We start from the raw sequence: 20,316 nt of genomic DNA on the forward strand, positions 1-20,316 counted from the left end.
GAAGATAAATATTTAGCTTGCCAACTAAATAGTTTGAAACTGACATTTATAAATTAATAAATAACATGGTAAAAAAAAAAAAGTGAATCATGTTTTTTTTTCTCATATGACAAACCTTAATTATTGATGTTAAATTTTGACTGTACAAATCCAGAGACAAGGTGCTTCTAAATAGAAAATGTTGCTGTTTGTGTGAATTGGGATACATTTCCTACAAAATGAACTGGCTCTTTTATCTACAACAGAAGCAACAAAAATAAAGAAAATATTTCAACCTGAAATCACATGTGTGTTACTGGCAAAAACCTTTGCAAGAGATTGATTTTGCATCCCGTGACCTGGAGCGAAAAGCCTCTTCTTCTGGGCAAATTATGATTTTGAGTCCCCAGGAGAAAAATGCAGAACATCTCATCCCAGTACTAAGAAATCTCAATTTGAGAATGGAAATCTTGGTCAATATTTGTCACCTGGTGAACCACATAGAAGAAAAGAAAAACAAACACATGCATGGATTTAGTCTTTTTTTCTTCTTCCATCTCCTTTCTATGCAGTCCGTAAACTTCTTGTTACAATTTCAGATGTCTGTCAGAATCAGGCTTCTTCACCCTTTTTTTTTTTAACATCAAACACAGACACAAACCTCATGCATTTATATTTAATTAAAAAAAAAGAAAATCCACTTTCTTGGCATGATGTGAAAAGTGCTATTTCCAAAACAAAATAATTGCTGCGACAGATAATTGTTATAAGGATGTCATCAAACCAACAACACATTCGTTCCAGTCTGCGATTGTTGGTGCGACGCCGGACAGCGGGAGGTGTCGCACTCTATAATTGGTGTCTAACATGGCAGTGAAGTGCTGAAAAATTGTTGCGGACCAGATTGACAATAGTTCAATCAAACTGGAGCAATTTCACACTGTTTTTATGTTCGAAGAACGGACGAATCATAAAAGCCTCCCAGCCGTATATGCAACAATAAAAGTCGCAGGCAAGTCAGGAGTGTTACGTTTTATTTGGTCGTTTCTTTTTTTTTTCAGCTTTTTGTTCCCCTCCACAGGTTAAAACCCATTATAATAGTCATAAGAAATAAAAACACTTTCACATACTGCATACAGAAATAATACTCTCGACGCACAGTAAAAACAGTTGATTCAGGCCCAGCCCAGTGCGAGATTTCACAAAAAAAATAAAATAAAATAAAAATTGAGGAGGATTTTTGAAAAAGCACGAAGGCCTGCAAAGTCTTTAACTCGCTTGAGTAGAGACGGTCAAACAGTTACAACATCCACGTACAGGCTGAAGCATGGTCAAAAAAAAAGAAAAACGTAAAAAGGAGTGGAGAAAAAAAAGCAGTTAAGCAGTTCAACATAAAATTGGAAGTTTGGGTGCCCCAAAGAAACATTAGGCTGAAATTTCTGCATATTTTTTACTGAAATAGCTCAACTTTTAATCCTCAAAAGGCAAAGAAACTCTGACAGCACCCTGTAGAGAAAATATTTTACATTAAAAATGAAGAAATAGAAGCACCCAAAAGCATGCCTCGTCAAGACTCCAGTGAAAACCTAAAACAAGTATTTATCATCTTAAAGTAGACTGCGTCAACGGCCACCTTGAAAGAGTCTCTATCCAGTGTTTAAGAAGGTGGCCAGTCATAAATATCCTTTTTGACCGTCGTATGGAAAAATTGTGAGCAGGGAAGTTAAAAAGAAATAAACCTTTAGAGGTTGAGAGTGAAACATTTGACTAGTGAGTCACAGGGATTTGTTCCAACCAAAACCTTGCAAATTGCATCTGTGGATCATTGGGAGTTCAGCTCTAATGAACACCTGAAAGAGACCACCCACTGCTAAATACTCTCAGGCTTCTGTTAATTACTTTTAAATGCCTTACATGATCATAATTGGGATAATTTGCCAGTAGATAAAACAAGTTAGCCCTCAGAGGTAAAGCGGTTACAAACTTCCTGGCTTCCCCTCGCAGCGTTGTGATGCAACAGCGTTTGCTGGTCAAACTCGAAATATAATTATTGAAAATGTCAAAGTGATTTGAACACTGAAGATAACCTGAGTGCAAGCAAAAATGCTTTGTGAAAGGAGGATAAGAAGGAAAAAAAGAAGCTATCAAGTCCAACATTTCAAATATTTCTTAAACCGGGAAAGTAGTTGTTCCCTCTTTGGCAGCGACTACCATCAACAGGAGGATGTCAGCGCACAATTAAAATGTCCTACTTTTTTTTTTTTTAAATTCAAGTTTGTCCTTAAATGTGTTAATCATGTGTTAATAATTTGTTGTGGCAAATGTAATCTTGTGTGTGTATATTTATTTTATTTATTTATTTAATTTTTCTCGTGGGACTTTTCTGTCAGGCTAGAATTCGAGTTGCAAGAGACATCTTCATTGAGCCAGTTGAGGCTACCGCTAACTAGCTGATAGCTTGATAGCCAGCTATCCATCCATCACGAGTAGTTTATACAGTTCTATAGCACTACAGGTCTTAAATTTCATTCATAATGGTATTAAAATGTCTTCCATTTGAGTTGGTGACACCCTGTCAGTTTTTTTTTACTTTGATGTAGAGAAATTCTGTCTTTGCAGAATGCTTGCAATTCAGCCACACCAGCAGGATTTACAGGAGACGATAATTATTTCATACAGTCTTTGCAGCTAAGTGAGCTGAGGTTTTGAATTACACATTATGATTAGCATTTTAAACCAAACCAACCGAAAAGGGGGGAAATACTTTTTTCCAGTCCTTTTAAAGATCGAAAGAGATTGCTTGTGAACTGTGATCTGTATTGGTTTATCAAATGAACAAGAGAAAGGCCGAGAAGATCATCTATCTGTAGGAGCAAACTGTAATAAATCATTTAGCGCCTCCATATCTAAGGGCTGATCAGAGTTCATTCAGCCAAATTGATTTGCAGCAGGGCTGTACCATTCTCCAAAAAAAACAGAAATTTACAAACTGAATAGCTTCTGCTAGAGAAGAAGATGACAAAGGTAATTGAGTGTCAGTAACTAGATGGAGCAATAATCACGAGCAAGCGGCTGCCGCATGCTGTTGAGTTCAATGAGAGAAGCGTGTTTGAGCCTTGGACTTGATAACCTCGATGAAATCTGTGTTTATTTTCCAGACGTGCTGCCAGTTGTCCGCAGGAGCCGGCGCTGTGCTCTTGGAAACCAATCGGCCTTTCTTTCGTGGCTCCTATTCATTTCGTTTTCATTGTTATTGGAAGAGAAGAGGACAGCAGATTGTGACCTTGGGTGCCTGTGCCGAAAGAATTAGAAATAATATTCAGTTTTTTTCGGAGGGCGAGCATTAAGCTCCTGCACCTGCTGGCGATCTCTCACGGACGTGGGCTTTTGTCCGCATCCCCCACCGGGGTTCCGCCGTCGCTGAACGGTCAGCGAAAGGTCAGATTTAATCATTTGGTGCCGGCCTAATGGGGCCAAACAAAGGTCCGGGCAGGTGTTTCACTTTCATAAACGCTAAATAATGTTTCTGGCTTAGACAGGAAGCTGAGAAGTCATTGTGGCAAGCCAGAAAACCACGCGTTTGCAACATCCACCTAATTGACTGCAAGCAAACAAAAGAAACTGCCAGTGATAAATGGAGAGCCACCATATCATGGTACTGTAGGAGTTAAATAATAACCAGCTTGCCAAAGTAAAAACTGAATTGAAGCAGTTTGAATCTAGTCTTACTGAACTGCTTCTAATTTTCCCTGGAGAAATGCAACTGTTGGGGAAAAAAATAAGAAAATTTTAAGCCAAGCTGCAGAAACCTGCCATGTTTAAGGGCACACTGTTCTTTCTCAGCTCTTTAGAAATTCAAATGATCTATTTCATTTTCCCTACCTCACTGACAAAGGTTCTTCTGGGGTTTTTTTCTTGTTCCAGAGCTTGGTTAGTTTACCCTGAAGGCTTTAAAGTAATATATTTCCTACCTCCATCACCATCCCACCATGTTGTTGCAGTTGCATATAGCACATTGATTTATGTTATTTACCCTGTCTATTTTTTTTTTGACAGAAGTGAATTGGATTGTGTCTGCATGGTTTTCAGAAACTAGAAGATGGGAACACACAAACCAGCTACCAACACAAACAGATTTATATTTCAGATTCAGCTAGGAAAAACAAAAACAAGAAAAAGAAATATTACACAGTGGGAACGTATAAATAAATCTAAGATTTTAATTTATTTTAGTCCTAATGTAGCAGCTCACTAAAATTGCTAAGTTAATCAAGCTAGCCAACAAAACAATTGTTTAGTTAGCTTTTTACATTTCTTATATTGACCCAGTTCAGCTACTTATGTTTTTGTTATAGCTTAACTTTATGACTGTATCAAAAACAATTAAGCCTAGTTTATTATTTTTAGTTTTTCTTATGTATGCAAATCTAGAAATCAGCACAAACCTCAATTTAAATTGTGACGTATAGCACCCATCAAAAATATCACTAGAATTGGATTCACAGTGGGAAGTTATGCATAAACCAAACAAAATTTGCTAATAATATTTTAATAATAAAAAGAAAATGGCTACTGCTAAGTCAATCAAGCTAGTTATCAAAAAATTGTTCAGCTAGCTTTCAAGTTTCTTCTATTGATTTAGTTGCTTTTAATAAAGCTTTACTTTGTGATTTAACTATTATAAGTTCAAGCTACTTTAGTTTTTCTGTTCAAATCTAAATGCTCCTACTACCAAAACATATGACCAGTATGATATGTGCATATGTTGAGTGTTATTGTACCCAAAAGAAAAAATCTGTAATTTTATATTAAGGGAAATACTTCAACAACATGTGACAAACAAATTAAACATAATTTTCTCTCAAGGGTGTCAAAACACAAATGTTATTTTCTATTTGGGGCAAAAACCATAGAAGCTTTCAGTCTCAGTTTAAACCAAAATGTTCCTTTTAGAAGCCTTCAGCTGAAATCCACTAATCTGCTCAGTCTTGACGCACTTCAACAAAAAGTGTCCAATTAGTGTTAATGCTGGGAGAAGAGCTAGCCAGCTAATGCTACACTCTCCCATGAACAGCTATAATCAATACATTGTACACTGGCTTCAACACCCAAACAGGATGTGTTCCTGAAATGCAATTCAATGTTTCCAAATGGAATTAAAATGCTAATTCTAATAACTGCACTAGCTAACGCAATGTCTAAATCAAAGTAAACGGGGAAAAATAAGCATGAATGTAAAGATGACTTTTCGCAGATCCAATAAACTAACTTTGGATAAAACTGAGCAAGCTTTCATTTTGTAACAGTCGATTGTAACATTACTGCGGGCAGTCTCAAAGGGGTCAGGGCTTTCTCTGCTGATTTTCGTCAGGTGACACACTGGCCATCTTTGCATTTAGTTATTACTGTAAATGGTCCGGGCATGTCTTTAAATGAAGTTTGTCAAATGGGGCCGGAGGGACTTGACTACCTGTCAGCTGCACTCAGGACAGTGACTTGTGGTGACGGACTGCCTGCTGCCGAGACGCGCAGAGACTCATCAGGACTTTTTTGTGGAAGCGTAGGTTGTCAGCTCAGGGGCGACGAATGGCAGCTACGCTTCTTAAATCTGACAGCCAAAACCAAGAATCAGACATCCCTGTCAAAGACATCCTGAATAAAATGTGTCAAGCCTTTTCCTCACAGCTAGCAAATTAGAAAACCAAGTTCAGGGAAAGCGAGTGCGGGGAGTATTTTTGTATGTGTGTGTGCAAAAGCAAGCGCTTATTCATTCTGGGTCAATCCACAACAGAAGTGATTACCAGAAGGAAAAACATTCCCCCCTCTGACTGCAGGTAGGAAAGTAATCATCTGTGAGAAGCACAAGAGACTCCTTTTATTTCGAGTCATATTTTAGGGTCCTCACTTATTAAATAGAAAACGACGAGAAATGTTTTCCAAAACCAAATCTCTGAAGGAAAATTCAAATCTAGCCTAGGCGGGTTGCTGAATGACAGCTGGAAGAGGATACTTCACACAGGAAAACGTGACTGAAGCAATTTCCCCCAAAATTTCAATCATCTCAGATTCCTCGACGCACTTTTTTGATCAACAGCAGCCGCCCAAAGGTAACGACTATCATAAGATAGCGCCTGCTTTAACGTGTTGACATACTGAGGCGAGGCATTAAGTGTTCGCTTGCAATCATAGTTGCAAGTCATTATATTTTGTTTGCTTGGATCATTTTAACTAGTTCATTTTAACAAACATGTCTGTTTGGGGAGCTGGTTGGTTTTTTCTGTTGCCGTTTTTGATCTTTGTTCTGGTCAATTCATGACTGACCTTTCTGGGATTTCAATTCATACCCTCTTTAACTTAAATCTGAAACTGCTGCTGCGCAACTTATTCAACGACTAACTCACTCACTTTCTGGTTGAAGAGTGACCGAGTCAATGGCACCCAACCTCTGCCTACACCCCCTGAATGCTTTTTGGTTCTGGAAATTTAGGTTTTTGCTTTTTGGCTCAATGAAATTAACATACTATTAGTCGTTTTTTTGATTGATATTGAACACGTCTCTATTGCGATATCATTATTGATTTATTGTCCGTATCTGCTCATAGTCTAATGCAAGGAAATTTGGAGACTTGTCTAGTTAATGATGTCTCTACCAACCTCCTTCAGAAACATATTCATTATTGGCCCTCTTCCACTATTACCTACTCATTATGACTTGACTTGGGTCCACTCAGTTTGAGTCATTCTCCACTATAATTGGGGACCAGCTTTGTGTGGGTGCAGTAAAAGGCAATCACTGAAAAGTACCCCAACCTGATCTGTATATGACGCAAGCGCAAAATGTCTGCACCTCGTCCTTAGACCACAGTGTTGATTTCAGAATTGCCAGAATTGCCTAACCCTAGCCCAAATATGCTCACTGAGTTTTTATGAATCGTAGGTCTGATTTTCCTAAGGGTGTTGCCCTCATGACGCAACTAGAGACCGACACCATTTGACGTTGTGTTTTCAGCCTACTTTGCTTGGTAGCAAAGTAGGCCATGTAGCTGCTGCCAGTGGAAAACACTTTTGGAAGTGAGTCGAGTCTTGCTGAGTTGGTACTAGTGGAAAAGGGTCAGTAGATGTAGATCAGGTGTGGCTAGTGAAGGACAACGAAAGAACATCCAAGAGGAACACATTATTGGCAAGTGGAGTGTTAATGCATGGCACTGAAAATGTTCTAACCTCCAAAATATTGGGACTGCAATGCTATGATGATCATGAATTCATGATATGTTAAATTCATGAACAGGTTGATATAATCAACCTGTTCATGGGGTGTAGTTGCTACAACATGGTACCATGCATCTCTCTCCTTAAAAGGTTAATGAAATGTTGTACATCATCTCTGTGAAATAAAATAAATAAGTAAAAAAAAAAAGCTATGTTTTGCAGCTGTAGATGAAATAGAAAATTGTGGGTACAAAATAACTAGGAACCATTTGTCATGATAGTTTCTTTCAGCAGCCATTGTGGCATACCGTTTTGTGGTTTCAGACTTTTCATTCTAAGGATAATTGTCTTTTCCTAACTGGCAGCCATTTAGCAAATCTTGTGGCCATTTAAGACAGCTTTAAAACTTTTAGAGCTAGGAAGCAGTGGGACGGCATATTGCTTGAAATCCCAGTAAATGATTTGGACCAGAACAGAATGTGTCAAAAAGAAAACAATTGCTCCACAGTTAATAGACCCTGCCCTAGAACAAATGCCACTTTATTTTTTTTCCCTCTCCCACCCTCCGGCACTTCATGGGTGTTACAGAACTGAATGCTCCCCTGATGCCAGGACTATTCATGAGAAAATACCCCAAAAACTGAGACGGTAAGGAGACGTCAAGGGAGAAATGAAGAACGGCCAGGTAAACAAGATGTGAGGAGGGAAAGGCTGCAGAAGCAGAAACAGCCTCAGCAACGAAGGCGATGAAGAAACGGTGCAGTCAGCAGCTGCAGCCGCTGGCACAGAGCAACAAAAAGGAACGGAAAGGGAGGAGACCCCAGCTCACACGGGCTCTGAAACTTCACACGTTCAAAAAAGGGAAAACAGGACACAACATGGATCTGGATGGGAGCCGACACAGGAAGCAGACCGACTTCTGGCCCAAAGCACGGCATCACCAGGGCTAATTAATTACCCAAATATCTGATCACTTTGTTAGCGCCATGCTACCCCCGCCCTTATCAGGAGGCTCAGAGGTATCTCAGGGGTACAGAGGAGAAAGTTATGCATAAATCTAACTCAGTTTGGTAATGACTTTACATTATTTAAACAAAATAAACGGTTTTAAAGCAAGAATTACCTCTGGCAGTTAGTTGAAATTGCTACTACTAAGTCTCTCATGCTAGCTAATGAAATAATTCTTTAGTTAGTTCTTCAAATCCAGTCCTTATTTTTTTTAATAAAGCTTTAATTTACAACTTACTTTTACCATTTCAGCCTAGTGTTTTCCCTGTTGTGTTCAAATCCCATCTAAATGAGCTGGTACAGTAACTACTAGCTCATCGGTTGTGTATTATGAATGTAAAAAATAAAGATATTATTTATACTATTTTATATGAAGAAAAATACTTTATTTTATTTTAGTTTTTCCATGAATGTATTCTGGTGACACGGCCAGTCAGAGTTTTTGTCATATTTCAAACTATTTTTAGCTAATAGAAGACTGTCTGCTATAAATCAGTGGGTCTCTTTCAGGTGCTCACTTGCTAAACAATCATGTAATAAAGAGGCCATTTTGAAATAAGCAAATCATAGAGGCTGGTATGATTTGCCAGCCTCTATGGCTTTGATTACTCTGATATTCAACACACTCCTGAGGATAAGACGTCTTCGCTGCAGCAGGAAGTTCAGCTCCAGGTGCAAATTAACATTTCCCACAGCGGTTTCACAGAAATCCTATGAAAAGTGTCTGAGCATGTGTGACGTGCAATAAGATGATCCAGGTGTCAACAGGAAGCTACGTTGGTGATTTGGAATAGGTGCAAAGCAACAAAAAATTAATCTGGAATGCAAATGAGATGCAAGACTTTGATGAGAACGATTCGAAACAACAAAAAACAGACCTAAAGCATGAAGCCAACCAAAAACAGCCAGACAGGCTTGGATCAAATGTAGCAAAAATCAACCAATTTGATTGTGTAACTTGGCCTAAACGTCTCAGCTAGTTGCCTGGCAACTCCATAGTGGCACATGCAGAGGAGTGAGCTGCAGATAGCAGGATATTGAAATGTCTGAGCAGGCCAAACTAGGAAACACATTAGGATGATTTACATTTAGGACTGTATGGACAAATTTGAATGAATCTGAAATGTTTGTGAGGTAATTATCAGTTCAGAATAAGCAAGAATCTTCCTAAAGCTTACATTTCTTAAATTGAGGTTCTATGAAGTTATTATTTAGAGTTTAAGATGCCATTTTGCAACTTTGTAGGAAAGTAAAAAGAAATCATTAAGCTATGTTAGCTTAATGATTACAGAGGTTAGCCTTCTGTAAGCAGCAACAGGCCACAAAAAATAATTCAGACTTTAATCTCAAAATCAGAATACTGAAAGTCATTTCAGAATTTCAGACAATTCTAATCATCAGAATTGAGTTTATTTTTTATCCGACTTTAAAAAAAGGTCTGAAATCAGATTAATCTCACAACTCTGACTTTTGCAGAAATGACTCGAATCAAAACTTTGATTTTTCTTAAAAAAATTTTTTTTTTTTTTTTCAAATCAAAAATTGGAAAAAGTCAAAATTCAGACATTAATCTCAAAATTCTGACGAATTTTTCTATAAAATGCCAGAATAAGTCATGTAGCTGCTTTACAATAACGGGGAAAAAAACCCTGTGAAAAGTGAATTAAAATCTAAAAACCTCGGTAGGAACTGAGCTGTCTTAGCTGGAATACCTTCCTAAGCGCTGCATCCAGAACGCCGTTAAACTGAGATCTCCACCAGCATGAAGTTCTCTAAACCAGATTCAGATTCTATGAAAACTCCAGACGTTCTTTAAATAAAGCCTTCGAGCATTTAGTAAGTTCTATGGAGAATATTATTTAACTCTCATAATAATAAAATGTATTTGTGTTTCCACCAAGGCTCTGTGCGCTGCTCTGCATGTGAATCCCTGCTGCCTCCGCCCGGCGCAGCGCGGAGCCCAAAACCGCTTATTTGTAAGCACCTTTTGTCCGAGCGCTGGGCGGCATTCTTTGGCAGGAGAAAGGAGGGGTGGGGGGCGGCGGAGGGCTCCCCGTCCCGCTTCCTGTGCCGCCGTGTCGCCTGCCAGCCCAGTGGATCCGTCCAATCCCTGGCATTTCCCGAGGAATGTGACTGGAATGCTTTCTACTTCTGAAGGTGGGGGGTAGGAGGGGGGTAACGCCCGGGCCGCGGTTTTCGTCTTGGATTTCATGAGTGGCCTAGAATATCTACAGAGTGGATTCTCCCATAAAGCAACAAAACTGTTAAAAAAGAAAAAGAAAAAGAAAAGAAGCTTTCTTTCAACAATGAGACACAGATGCACACTCACAAGCATTTGATTTTTTTCCTTCTTTTTTTTTTTTCTTTTCTTACATGATCTGGAAAATTTAGGTCAAATCTTGTCTAACGCACCAGCTAAACGGTTCAGGGGAACCTTTAAGAGATAAAGATATATATATTAAAAACACTTCACAAAATAAGGCACTCCAATTTTCTTTCATTGTCCTGACTGCTTTCAGTCTGCAGGATGAAGCTGTAAAAAATAAAAAAAAATAAAAGAAATGGCCTGATCCACCTCTGCATTGTCACAATGCTTCAAAGCAGCGGGGGGAGATGAAAGCAGCTGATAGGAGCAGGATGACAGAAGATCAAGATGAGGCTGCTGATCTGGATTCTGCTCCTTCAAAGGGACAGCAGTAACACAGACGAGACGCAGGGAAAAAATGAAAAAGGAAAATGAAATTGGCACCAGCCGTTGGTTCACAGGCAGATATCCCACAATCCATTGTATCACCTTTTCCCCTGGCTTTCTGCTCTCCAAAGCACCAGGCTGGGGTAGAAAGAAGAACTACAATGCCTGCAGCTCCCTACCCTCAGTGGGATTTTAATTTGAAAGGTTCCAAGTTTTCGTCCCAACGACAAACACAAAACTAAAAAAAAAAGAAAAGAAAACAACAGTAGTGAAAATGGTCCTGGACTGAATTGGATTGGCACCTGATTGAAGTTGCTCCGCAACCGCCACCTTCTTCAAATTAAACAAAATTGGTGCAGCAAAAATCTTCATTTGTGCCGCTGTCATTTTAAAAGATATTACTAAATGTTTCCAGAGGCCAACAAAGTCGACCAGCTATTCCACATTTACAAAATCAAACAACATATGGTTTCAATCAACAGGGCTACATTTGTGCAGTATTCATTTTTGTTTGTGCCGCTGTGATTTTTAAGATTTCTAGGTCACCAGACTCCCCCAGACGTCTTCTACCAAATCACGACGTTTCCAGATACTTTTTGAGGTCATCAAAAAATATTTAAAAAATTCTGTGTCAAATTTGGTGCTCCTAAAATTTTAGCTGTACTAACCAGCACAAACACATAGCACAATTCATTTATATTAGTGCAGTTTAATTTTGTTAGTGCGGAGGCGGTAGGGGCAGGTTGATCTTCTGAAACTTAAAAAAAAAAAATCTTAAAAATTATAGCTGCACAAACAAGCACAAATGGTTTGAGGCACCATATGTTTGATTTTGTAAATGTGGAGTGGCTGGTTGACCTTTGACGACCTCCAGAAACATTTATTAACATTAATTAAAATTTGAGCAGCACAAACGTAGCACAAATGTTTGACACCAATTACACTCAATTTGAAGAAGTTGGGGGCGGGGTCAACTTCACTCAGGTATAGCTGGGATGAAGTCTGCATTCCATATAATCCATGACTGGGAATGAGATTTGGATTCAGAAGCGATCGTCTCTGAGTTGCGTTGGCGACTTGAAGGGCTTGAGCCCCAGCGTCCTGCGGGGGTGGGCTCTCTCTTTGGTCATGTCCAGAGGCTTGCCACAGGCCGCCCAGCCCAGGTCCATGAAGGCCGGGTCCGCCGGGTTGATGGGTGCGATGCGGAACGAGGGCAGCGTGGGCGAGCCGTTGGTGGAGCACGGGGCGGATCGGGAGGTCGGGAACGGAGCGGAGAATGGGTCGAAGGGCGGCGTGCCATCGGAGCTGCTAGAAGGGTCCGCCTTGAGGGCGAAGGGGTCGCAGTCCGGAGAGGGGAAAGGGTCACAGCTGGTGAAGGGGTTGGTGGGCGAGGGCTGGTAGCCCAGGGCGTGGCCGTCTGAGCGGATGGGGCTGCGGCCGCCTGCTGAGATGGCACCACCCGCCGAGATGAAGCTCCAAGGGTCGATGCGGGGCCGGATGGGAGACGGGCGTGGCCGGGGGATGACACTGACCTCTAGGCGGCGGGTTTTGGGGCTCCATAGCGCTGGGTTGGGGTGGAGGGCGTAGGGTACGGAGGTCTTGTCCTCAAAGTCCAGTGTGTCTTGGCATAGGGGGAGATCTAAAACTGGAACAAAACAACAAACCAGTGTTACGCTTCAATAGATTCCTAAATAAAAAGAAACTTTCCACTCTCGTTAAGTGTGGAACATCAACATTTTACTGGGATTTGATGTTATAAAAACAAGTAGCACACCATTGTAAAGTGGGATGAAGATGATACATGATATCAAAAATGCTTTGATAAAAAAAATCTGGTGGGGAATACTAGCTATAAAAAGTTAATTGCGCTAACCCTAAACCCTAATCAATCTGCTAGCACGAAAGAATTATTCAAACTGAAGCTAATGCTAAAGTGCTAACTTCAGTTCAAATTACATTTGCCCTTGAATGACAACAACCTTCAACAACAATATAACATGTAAATTTTATTTTAAAAAATGTACATGTTCTATAATGGCCTCAGATATTCTATTAATATTTATATCTTGTTCTTTATTTTGTTCTTGTATATTTGTTGTTTGAAATCGTTATTAGCGAGAAAACATAAAAAACGTGAGATAAACAACTAACTATTTGAAGAATTCTTAACAGTTGATAACTAAAACATGAAAACAGATGTAAACTTTATTCATCTCAAAGTTTATGCATTAGTGCTTTAGAATTTTTCTAGTTGTGCTAAGCGCAAACAAAATTAGCTGTATGCTAATCCGCTATTAGCACATTAGTAGAGGTTTTTATTCTTAATTTTATTCTTTTATTTTAAATCTGGAATGGAATTATGTCATATTGCTGTAAACAAGTGAATTCAGTTCCAAGTCCTGTTCGGTCAATTCGTCAGGTTCGTCAGTGAACAAATATCCTGAAGACCAAGGAGCACAGCAAAAATGTCTCTTTAACCGGATCTAATGGTGGAAGTGCTCCACTCAAGCCTCTCTCATCTGATTTAATCTGTTCAAAAACCCGTCAGAACACAAACCTGTGCAGTGAAATTGATCAAAAACAAGAAGATGAAAGCACAACGTTACTGCAACACGAAAAAAGAAAAAAAAAAGAAATGGAGCAATTACAAGTGAGGAATGTTGATGTAATTAGTCTCAATTAAGTGAAACATAGTGCTGTTTAACTAGTTGACAGAGCTGCAAGAGCAGCAGACAAAGCGTAAATTGGCGCTGACAAGAACATTAAACTCAGAATAAATCACCCTGAGTGAACATTTGCCGTTTCTAAATGTGACGCGTCTGCCAAATGGCATTATTTACATCAACAGTTACCCTCAAAGGCTGTCGAGCTTTTCAGCTGACAAGAGCGAGCAATCAGGAGTCACACAAGAGCAGCAGAATATTAAAAAAAAAAAAAAAAGAAGAAGAAAGTGAGAAAAATCCTCTGAATAAACATCTCTTTTTCAAGCGCAGGCTGCCAGGCGAACAATGTGGCAGTCTGTCGCCTGCGTCATTCCAGGGTTGTTTAGCTAAAACACACTTGGTTAATGATGTGTTTTTTTTTCTTGTCTTTTAATTCAGGGTTTTTGCAGGTTTCCCCAAATCAAATTTAAGACTTTTTAAGGCTATTATAAAGGGAATTTAAGCCCTACGACTGGAATGTACAAACTTCATCCAGCCGACAGCCAATAAACTTGTACTCCACAATCATGAACTACCACAGCAGTGGCATGCTAGCCTCAACCGTCTCCTGTTTCACACAATAAAGAAGTCTGGGTGCGACTAAACAGCAAAGTCCCCCAAGAAAAAATGACATAGAGCATACAAGATTAAATAGTTCTTCCGGTCAAGACAAAATTTAAAAACTGTCCCCATATATTAAAGGCAAACTTACTTTTTACAATAAATTGAATACTTTTTAAGGCCTAACATTTAGATACATTAATTGAAGACTTTTTGAGCATGCGAGGGCACCGTGTAAGGTGTGTATGCGTTTTTGTGACATGTAGTTCAAGCGACCAAAAAATTTGGACAACATTCAGACCTGTTTTCAACACCGGGGTGCTACCACAGGGGGGCGCCAAAATTGGGTCGTTTACATTACTGCAGCATAAATTGAAACAGGTGTAAAGAAAATCGATGCAACTGTCTGAAAAATTACATCATTGACATTTCCTTTGAGCTTTCATTGTGTTTTTCATGTGTTTTCATCACAAAAGATAACCCTGCAAATCTGCATGAATTTGCATTCATCTCCCTATACAAAATAAAATCCGATTAAGTGGAATAAGTATAAATCCAGATGTTCTCAGAAGGCCTCACAGATTTGCTAGAAAACATTAGAGAGCAAACAAAATCACTAAGGCCAAAGAACTAGGGGTGCACTGATTGCCGTTTTCTAGACAACCTTCACTCTTAAAAATCCTCATTCCAAATTTTGGCCGATACCAAATTTTATTTATTTATTTTTTTGGGGTCAAAAAACAGTCACTAAATACTGCAACAAAATCGTTAAGGGTGGAACTTCACAATATTTCTAGTCAGAGAATCTGAATACAAATGCATGCCGCACTTTTCATATTTTTAGTTGTTCCTCCTACTCCACAATCATGAACTACTTTGCGTCGGTCTAAAACTCGGAGAGAAAACAGCACAAAGAATGTAGCACAAAACATAATGTGAACAATGAAATGTGTTCACAAATGTGTTACTGAAAGGCATAGTGGTTTCACACAAATTCACCCAGCTTTCCAGCAGACAGACTGCAGATTAGCAGTCTGGAATCTGCTACATTTCCATCCAATGTGCTGCACTCATCCTGCGCTATTCAATGAAAGAACACTCCAATCTCAGAAGAGTGAAAAAACAGCATTTAAAAAAACAAAAAAACCTGGTTGATAGCTCTGCTTAGCCAGTATTAGCAGTGAAGTACAGCAAGGGCCAGCTGTTACCTGAGATATGCAAATGGCTGCAGAGAAGCTTTGATGCTAATGAAAAAGCTCCTGCAGCAACGAAGTATCCCCTGTGCTGCTAAATGGAAACAAAAATTCTCACTAAAAACAAAAGACAATGATAATTCCGGAAGAATCGTGTGTGTGCGTGTGTGCACGTGTGCGCGTGTGTGCACGTGTGTGTGTGTGTGCGGGGGTGGCACGTTGTTATGCTGCGGTGGTACAGGACTCAAGGTTAAAGCCGGATTGGGATTTGCGTGCGCGGCCGGGTGGAACGAGCTCGGTTAGGGGTTGCAGATGAATCACGGAGCTAAATTAAAAACCCGAATCCAAAACCCAATCTGGGCGAAGAGCAGGTACTTAAAGGAAGTACTCTGCTGATTTAAAATGGCACTTCCAATAAGAAGAGAGCTGGAGAAGGCAAATTAAAAAAAAAGAAAAACACTAGTGAGAATTAAAACAGCAGAGGTAGACTCTAATTATTATTAGATCAGGCTAAGGAGGCTTTCTGGATCTTCAGCAATGGCTCTTAATAACTCTGCCTTAAAATGATAAAGAATCAACTAATGTTTCAAATATAAAATTAATAACAAATGCTGCTTTAAACTGTTTTTTATCTAATAAATTGATTTTCCACACCAGAAGTATGGGTGATGGTGTTTTGGATCCACATTTTTTGTTATTAAATTGGAAATCATTGTTTGTTTCTCATTTCTACAAAAGTTTGTTTTTTCTTTATTTTAAAACTTAAAAACAGAAAAATAACAACAAATTTCCTTAAGTTGATATTTATATTTTATATTCATTTAAATGAGGTACATTTTTTAAAGTAATTATTTTTAAGTGGCTGGGCCAGACTTTAAGAAGAGCTTACAGGGGTAGAAGCCCAGAGAGCCAAGTTTTTGGGGGCTCCAGAGATTTATTTTTTAAATGCATTTTTATAAATGCATGTTTTATAAAAATCATAGTCTATATAAAACTAACCAATCCATGTTAAATGAGGTGTTTTAATAATGTAAATGTTGAATCAAAACAATATGAGTAATTAAAAATTTGATTCTAAATCTGAAGTACATCTTTTCAGGATTAATATGTAGACATCTGTGTGTAAAGTTGATTACTTGTACCCACTGATGAGCTCCACCCAATGTGTTTTCATTTATATGAGTAAAATACATTTTTGGTCAATAGAGCACCAAAATTAGCCCCTATCCTTTTTAATCTGGCCATGAGCGCAGGGCATTCTGGGTAAATAAAACCAAAACAAACACCTGCTTGTTTTTTAGGGTTAGCAGGAGAAATGACTTGCTGTCTTGTACCATTGACAAAATCTACTAAAATCTGACGCTGTCATATTTGTTTACATATTGTGAAGTAGAAAGTGTCTTCTTCAGTGGTTCTTGATGCAGCACTCCCACAAGCGAGGAGGGAAACTGCACCAGGTGAAAATGCTACAAATGTCGCAACTTTGATCCCCAGTTGAACCGAGTCTACCGGACTATCGGGTGTAATATTATTTATGTGGATAAAGGCAAATGTGGCTGTCAGGGTTATAACGGCATGGGGAGTGAACCCACTGACCCAGCTGGGAGGCGTGCAGGCCGTAGCTGGACCTCCTCCTGCGGTCGGGTCGGTGCTCCCAGGCCTCGCTGCTCAGCTCTCCGTTGCTGGAACCAGAACTAGCGGTCCAGTCTGCCGGGACAGCGCCGTCCTGCTGCAGTGGGGTCCCCGGGCTCGGCGGGCCGCTGTGGTGCGTCTGCGGCGTCCGGTGGCCGGACCTTTCGCGAGGGTTGGGCGGTGGTGGCGTCAGGGGCAACGGCTTCAGCTCCTGGTACTGCAGGGCTAAATCCAGCAGCGGCTTGGGGAGCGGCTCAGAGGTGGAGAAGGTGATGAGATCGTCCACCACCGGGGGGTCGGTTATGAGCGGCCTGGGTGGGGAGATCTCCAGCTCGAAGGAGGAGCGTTCCTCCAAGGCGGGGGGGTTAGTTCGAGGGGGAACTCTGGGGGGGACGTCCAAGCCCCGACCCAACGCCACGGAGGACAAGAGGGAGCCGCAGCCTAGCAATGCCCGGTGCGTGTTCTTGACGGCGCTGCCAAGGAACCCCCTCTCAGGCATGGGGGAGCCGGCTGGGGAGTAGCCCCCCTCCTCGCTGCCAGAGTCTCCCTGGGAAGGGGGGAGGCGGAGGCTGTCCTTCGACGAGGAGCCTATAGAGAGAGAGAGAAAGTTTAGAGAAAAAAAAAGGGATGTGAGACAGAGAATAATGACTCCACACATTTATTATTCATTCAGCTTCTGTTTCTAATTCACACTCCCAGACTTGGGTGAGTCTTAAAGGAGCAGTATTATGCGTTTCAAGGCACATAGTGCCAACTTATAGCACAGTCAAGTAACTATGTTAACTTCAGTGGTTAGAAACTCAAATACAAGTTAAAATTTGAGTTTGTAACTTAAAGTCTTGAAATTAGGCCTCTGTCACTTTAATTCTTCCTGGTCTTTCAGAAACTCCGCCTTCAGAAAGTCATCACAACATACCTCCTCTACTATGCCTTTAACATTTTTACCAGCATTGCACTGAGCAGTAGCTCCTACAATGAGCTCAGCTCCACCAGGTGTCTGCTAATTGGTGGCTAGTCTGAAGGAGCCGAGTTGGGGAGGAGCTATGTTCACTCAGGCGATTTGCACAGCTGAATGGTTGCCATAGAGATTAAATGATTTCTCAAACATGCACAAAAGAATCAAAGCAACTCTCTCTGTTTTCAATGACGGAATAACATAACATGATGTAAAGCTAAAAAAGTCGATTTTACATAGTACTGCCCAAACGTTACCGTTCTGAGTGGAAGCTGAGGTCGGCGTGGGGGGGCGGTACTCCTCGAAGTCGTCCATGGCATCTCCGTTCTCGTTGCTGTCCGACTCCAGCAGCTTGGCCCTCATCGATAAACTGGAAGCAGTCAGACGAGCAGAACATCTTACAACGCCTAATATCAGCATCAGTCACTGGACTGAAAAAAAAACTTGGAGGCAGATTCTGTTCAGTCTAATTCTATGTGTTGTTCTCTAAGTGACATCATGCTTTATTATTCATTATATTTAGAATTCCTAATAGCACTTTATAAACCATTGGAAGAAGTTTTGTTGCAGTTTATTTTTACATGTTTGACCAAGTCAACCTATTGTTTTTGTCAATTTCAGTTTCTTTATTATTATTTTACATTATTCTCTTAACTGCACCGACTGAATAAATTAAGGTTGTGTTTTCATGTTTGACCAAGCTTGTGAAGCTGTTGGTGTATTTAGGTGTGCTGTGCTGGTGCAGAGGTATCAGATACACTTGTAATTCAGCACATTTATGTCTGTGTTTGAAAAAATAAAAAATATTTCAAGTCAATTCAGCATTGCTCTTCTGCATCGGTATTGTACCGGGAGTGAAAAAAGTGGATTCTGCATCCCCGGTTTTGATGTTATTTATTTATTTCCTTCATTTACAGTTTAAAATCAACATGTCACTTCGTGATATAAACAAAAGTTTTGAATGAAAGTTTGTGGTCAGAAATAAGGATGGATAAGGAAGGATTTCCAATAGCAGTCAGTGATGGAACAAATTAGAAGAGGCCTCTGACTGAAGACCGTTATTTCATCAGGCTTATGATTCTAACGGTCACACAGACAGCTCAGTGTCCAGGCAGCATCCATTATGTTTGATGGAAGAGAAGGTCTGAACTTCCTTCTTCTCCGTCTGCAGTCACAAAGTTTCACTTTCAACTCCTCTGTGATTTGTGGTTGTAGTTTAGGGTTGTTGTTTTTGTTTTTGTTTGTTTTGTTTTTTTTAGCTTTTTGATATCCTAGTTGTAAAAACAATACCTTTTGTTACTCGGAGTAACAAAATAAAAATACACTAAAATTCCTTCCAGCTGCATAGAATCCAAAACCAGACGGAATAAAAGTCTGAAAAAACAACAAACCAGAACTAACATAACAAAGCTATTTCTATATGCAGCCACGAGCAGCACAGCTCTAAAACGGTTTTATGTTTGTTGAAGTATGTAATATGTGATTTGTTGTTGTTGTTGTTTAAATACATATTGTTAAAAAAGAAACGAGCAGAACCAAAGTAGGAAATTAGTGGTTTAAAGTCCCGGCGTACCTGCTTTCCTGGGGACTCAGCCGCAGAACCTTGGGGCTTTTGGGACTCTTCGGGCTCTGGGGCCTCCAGTGTGGGTTCAGCCTCAGGTCTCCGTTGGACTGCTTGTGAGACGGGGTCTCTAATGACCGGACCGGGGCCAGACAAAACGTCCTGCTGTCGCTGGGACTGACTGGAGAGACCGAGACCGAGAGAGAGAGGACATGAGATGAAATTAATCTGCACTGGCTACAGTTTTTCTACACTTTTCTCTCATGTTTTTTGTTTTTGTATTTCCGAGGCCGATGGTGACACTCAACCTTCAAACTGATCAGAACCACACATGGTTCACAGGGAAGAGGGAACTGGTGGGACTTCAGCTCTAAGAATAACTGAGATTGCATCTGCCAAGTTCAAGTGACACATCTCAGCTCTCCTCACACCAACAGGTCTGCGCTGCCAGCAGTGTGAACAGCATACAGTAACACAGTAACACAGAGGATGTCTACACCAGCCGTCTGCAACAGCTGTCACTGTGCTAAAAGCTTTAAAGGGACAGAGTCATGTGTTTTCCAGGCACAAAGTCCCGTTTTATAGCACAATAAAGTAACTATGTTACCTTCAGTTGTTATAAAAAAATAAAAAATAAAAAAAATAAAATATGACTTCAATATTTATAGGCTTGAAATTGCACCTCTGTCTCTTTAAGAAATCCCTGCTCGTTCTGAAGCTCTGCCTTCAGAAAGTCATCACAACATGGCTCCTCTATTTACCCTTTAGCAACGTTTTTACCACTGAGAAGTAGCTCCTACAATGAGCTTAGGATGTGTTCAACC

At 40.2% G+C, this 20,316-nt stretch overlaps 1 protein-coding gene across 1 annotated transcript in view; it reads right to left on the reverse strand.

Moving 5' to 3' along the window:
* Positions 1-996: 996 nt before the first annotated feature.
* The window catches only part of LOC106929113 (mitogen-activated protein kinase kinase kinase 11), a 54,476-nt gene continuing 35,156 nt past the window's right edge, over positions 997-20,316 (reverse strand). The window contains exons 7-10 of the mRNA XM_015005791.2: positions 19,505-19,673; positions 18,189-18,301; positions 16,941-17,564; positions 997-12,533 (exon numbers count right to left, since the gene is read on the reverse strand). Coding sequence (XP_014861277.1) covers positions 11,932-12,533; positions 16,941-17,564; positions 18,189-18,301; positions 19,505-19,673 — 1,508 coding nt within the window. The 3' untranslated portion in view covers positions 997-11,931. The remainder of the gene's footprint in view (positions 12,534-16,940; positions 17,565-18,188; positions 18,302-19,504; positions 19,674-20,316) is intronic.

Source organism: Poecilia mexicana, unplaced genomic scaffold (assembly GCF_051168715.1).
Source record: "Poecilia mexicana isolate PSO_F unplaced genomic scaffold, ASM5116871v1 scaffold_18, whole genome shotgun sequence".
In the NCBI taxonomy this organism is placed as follows: domain Eukaryota; kingdom Metazoa; phylum Chordata; class Actinopteri; order Cyprinodontiformes; family Poeciliidae; genus Poecilia; species Poecilia mexicana.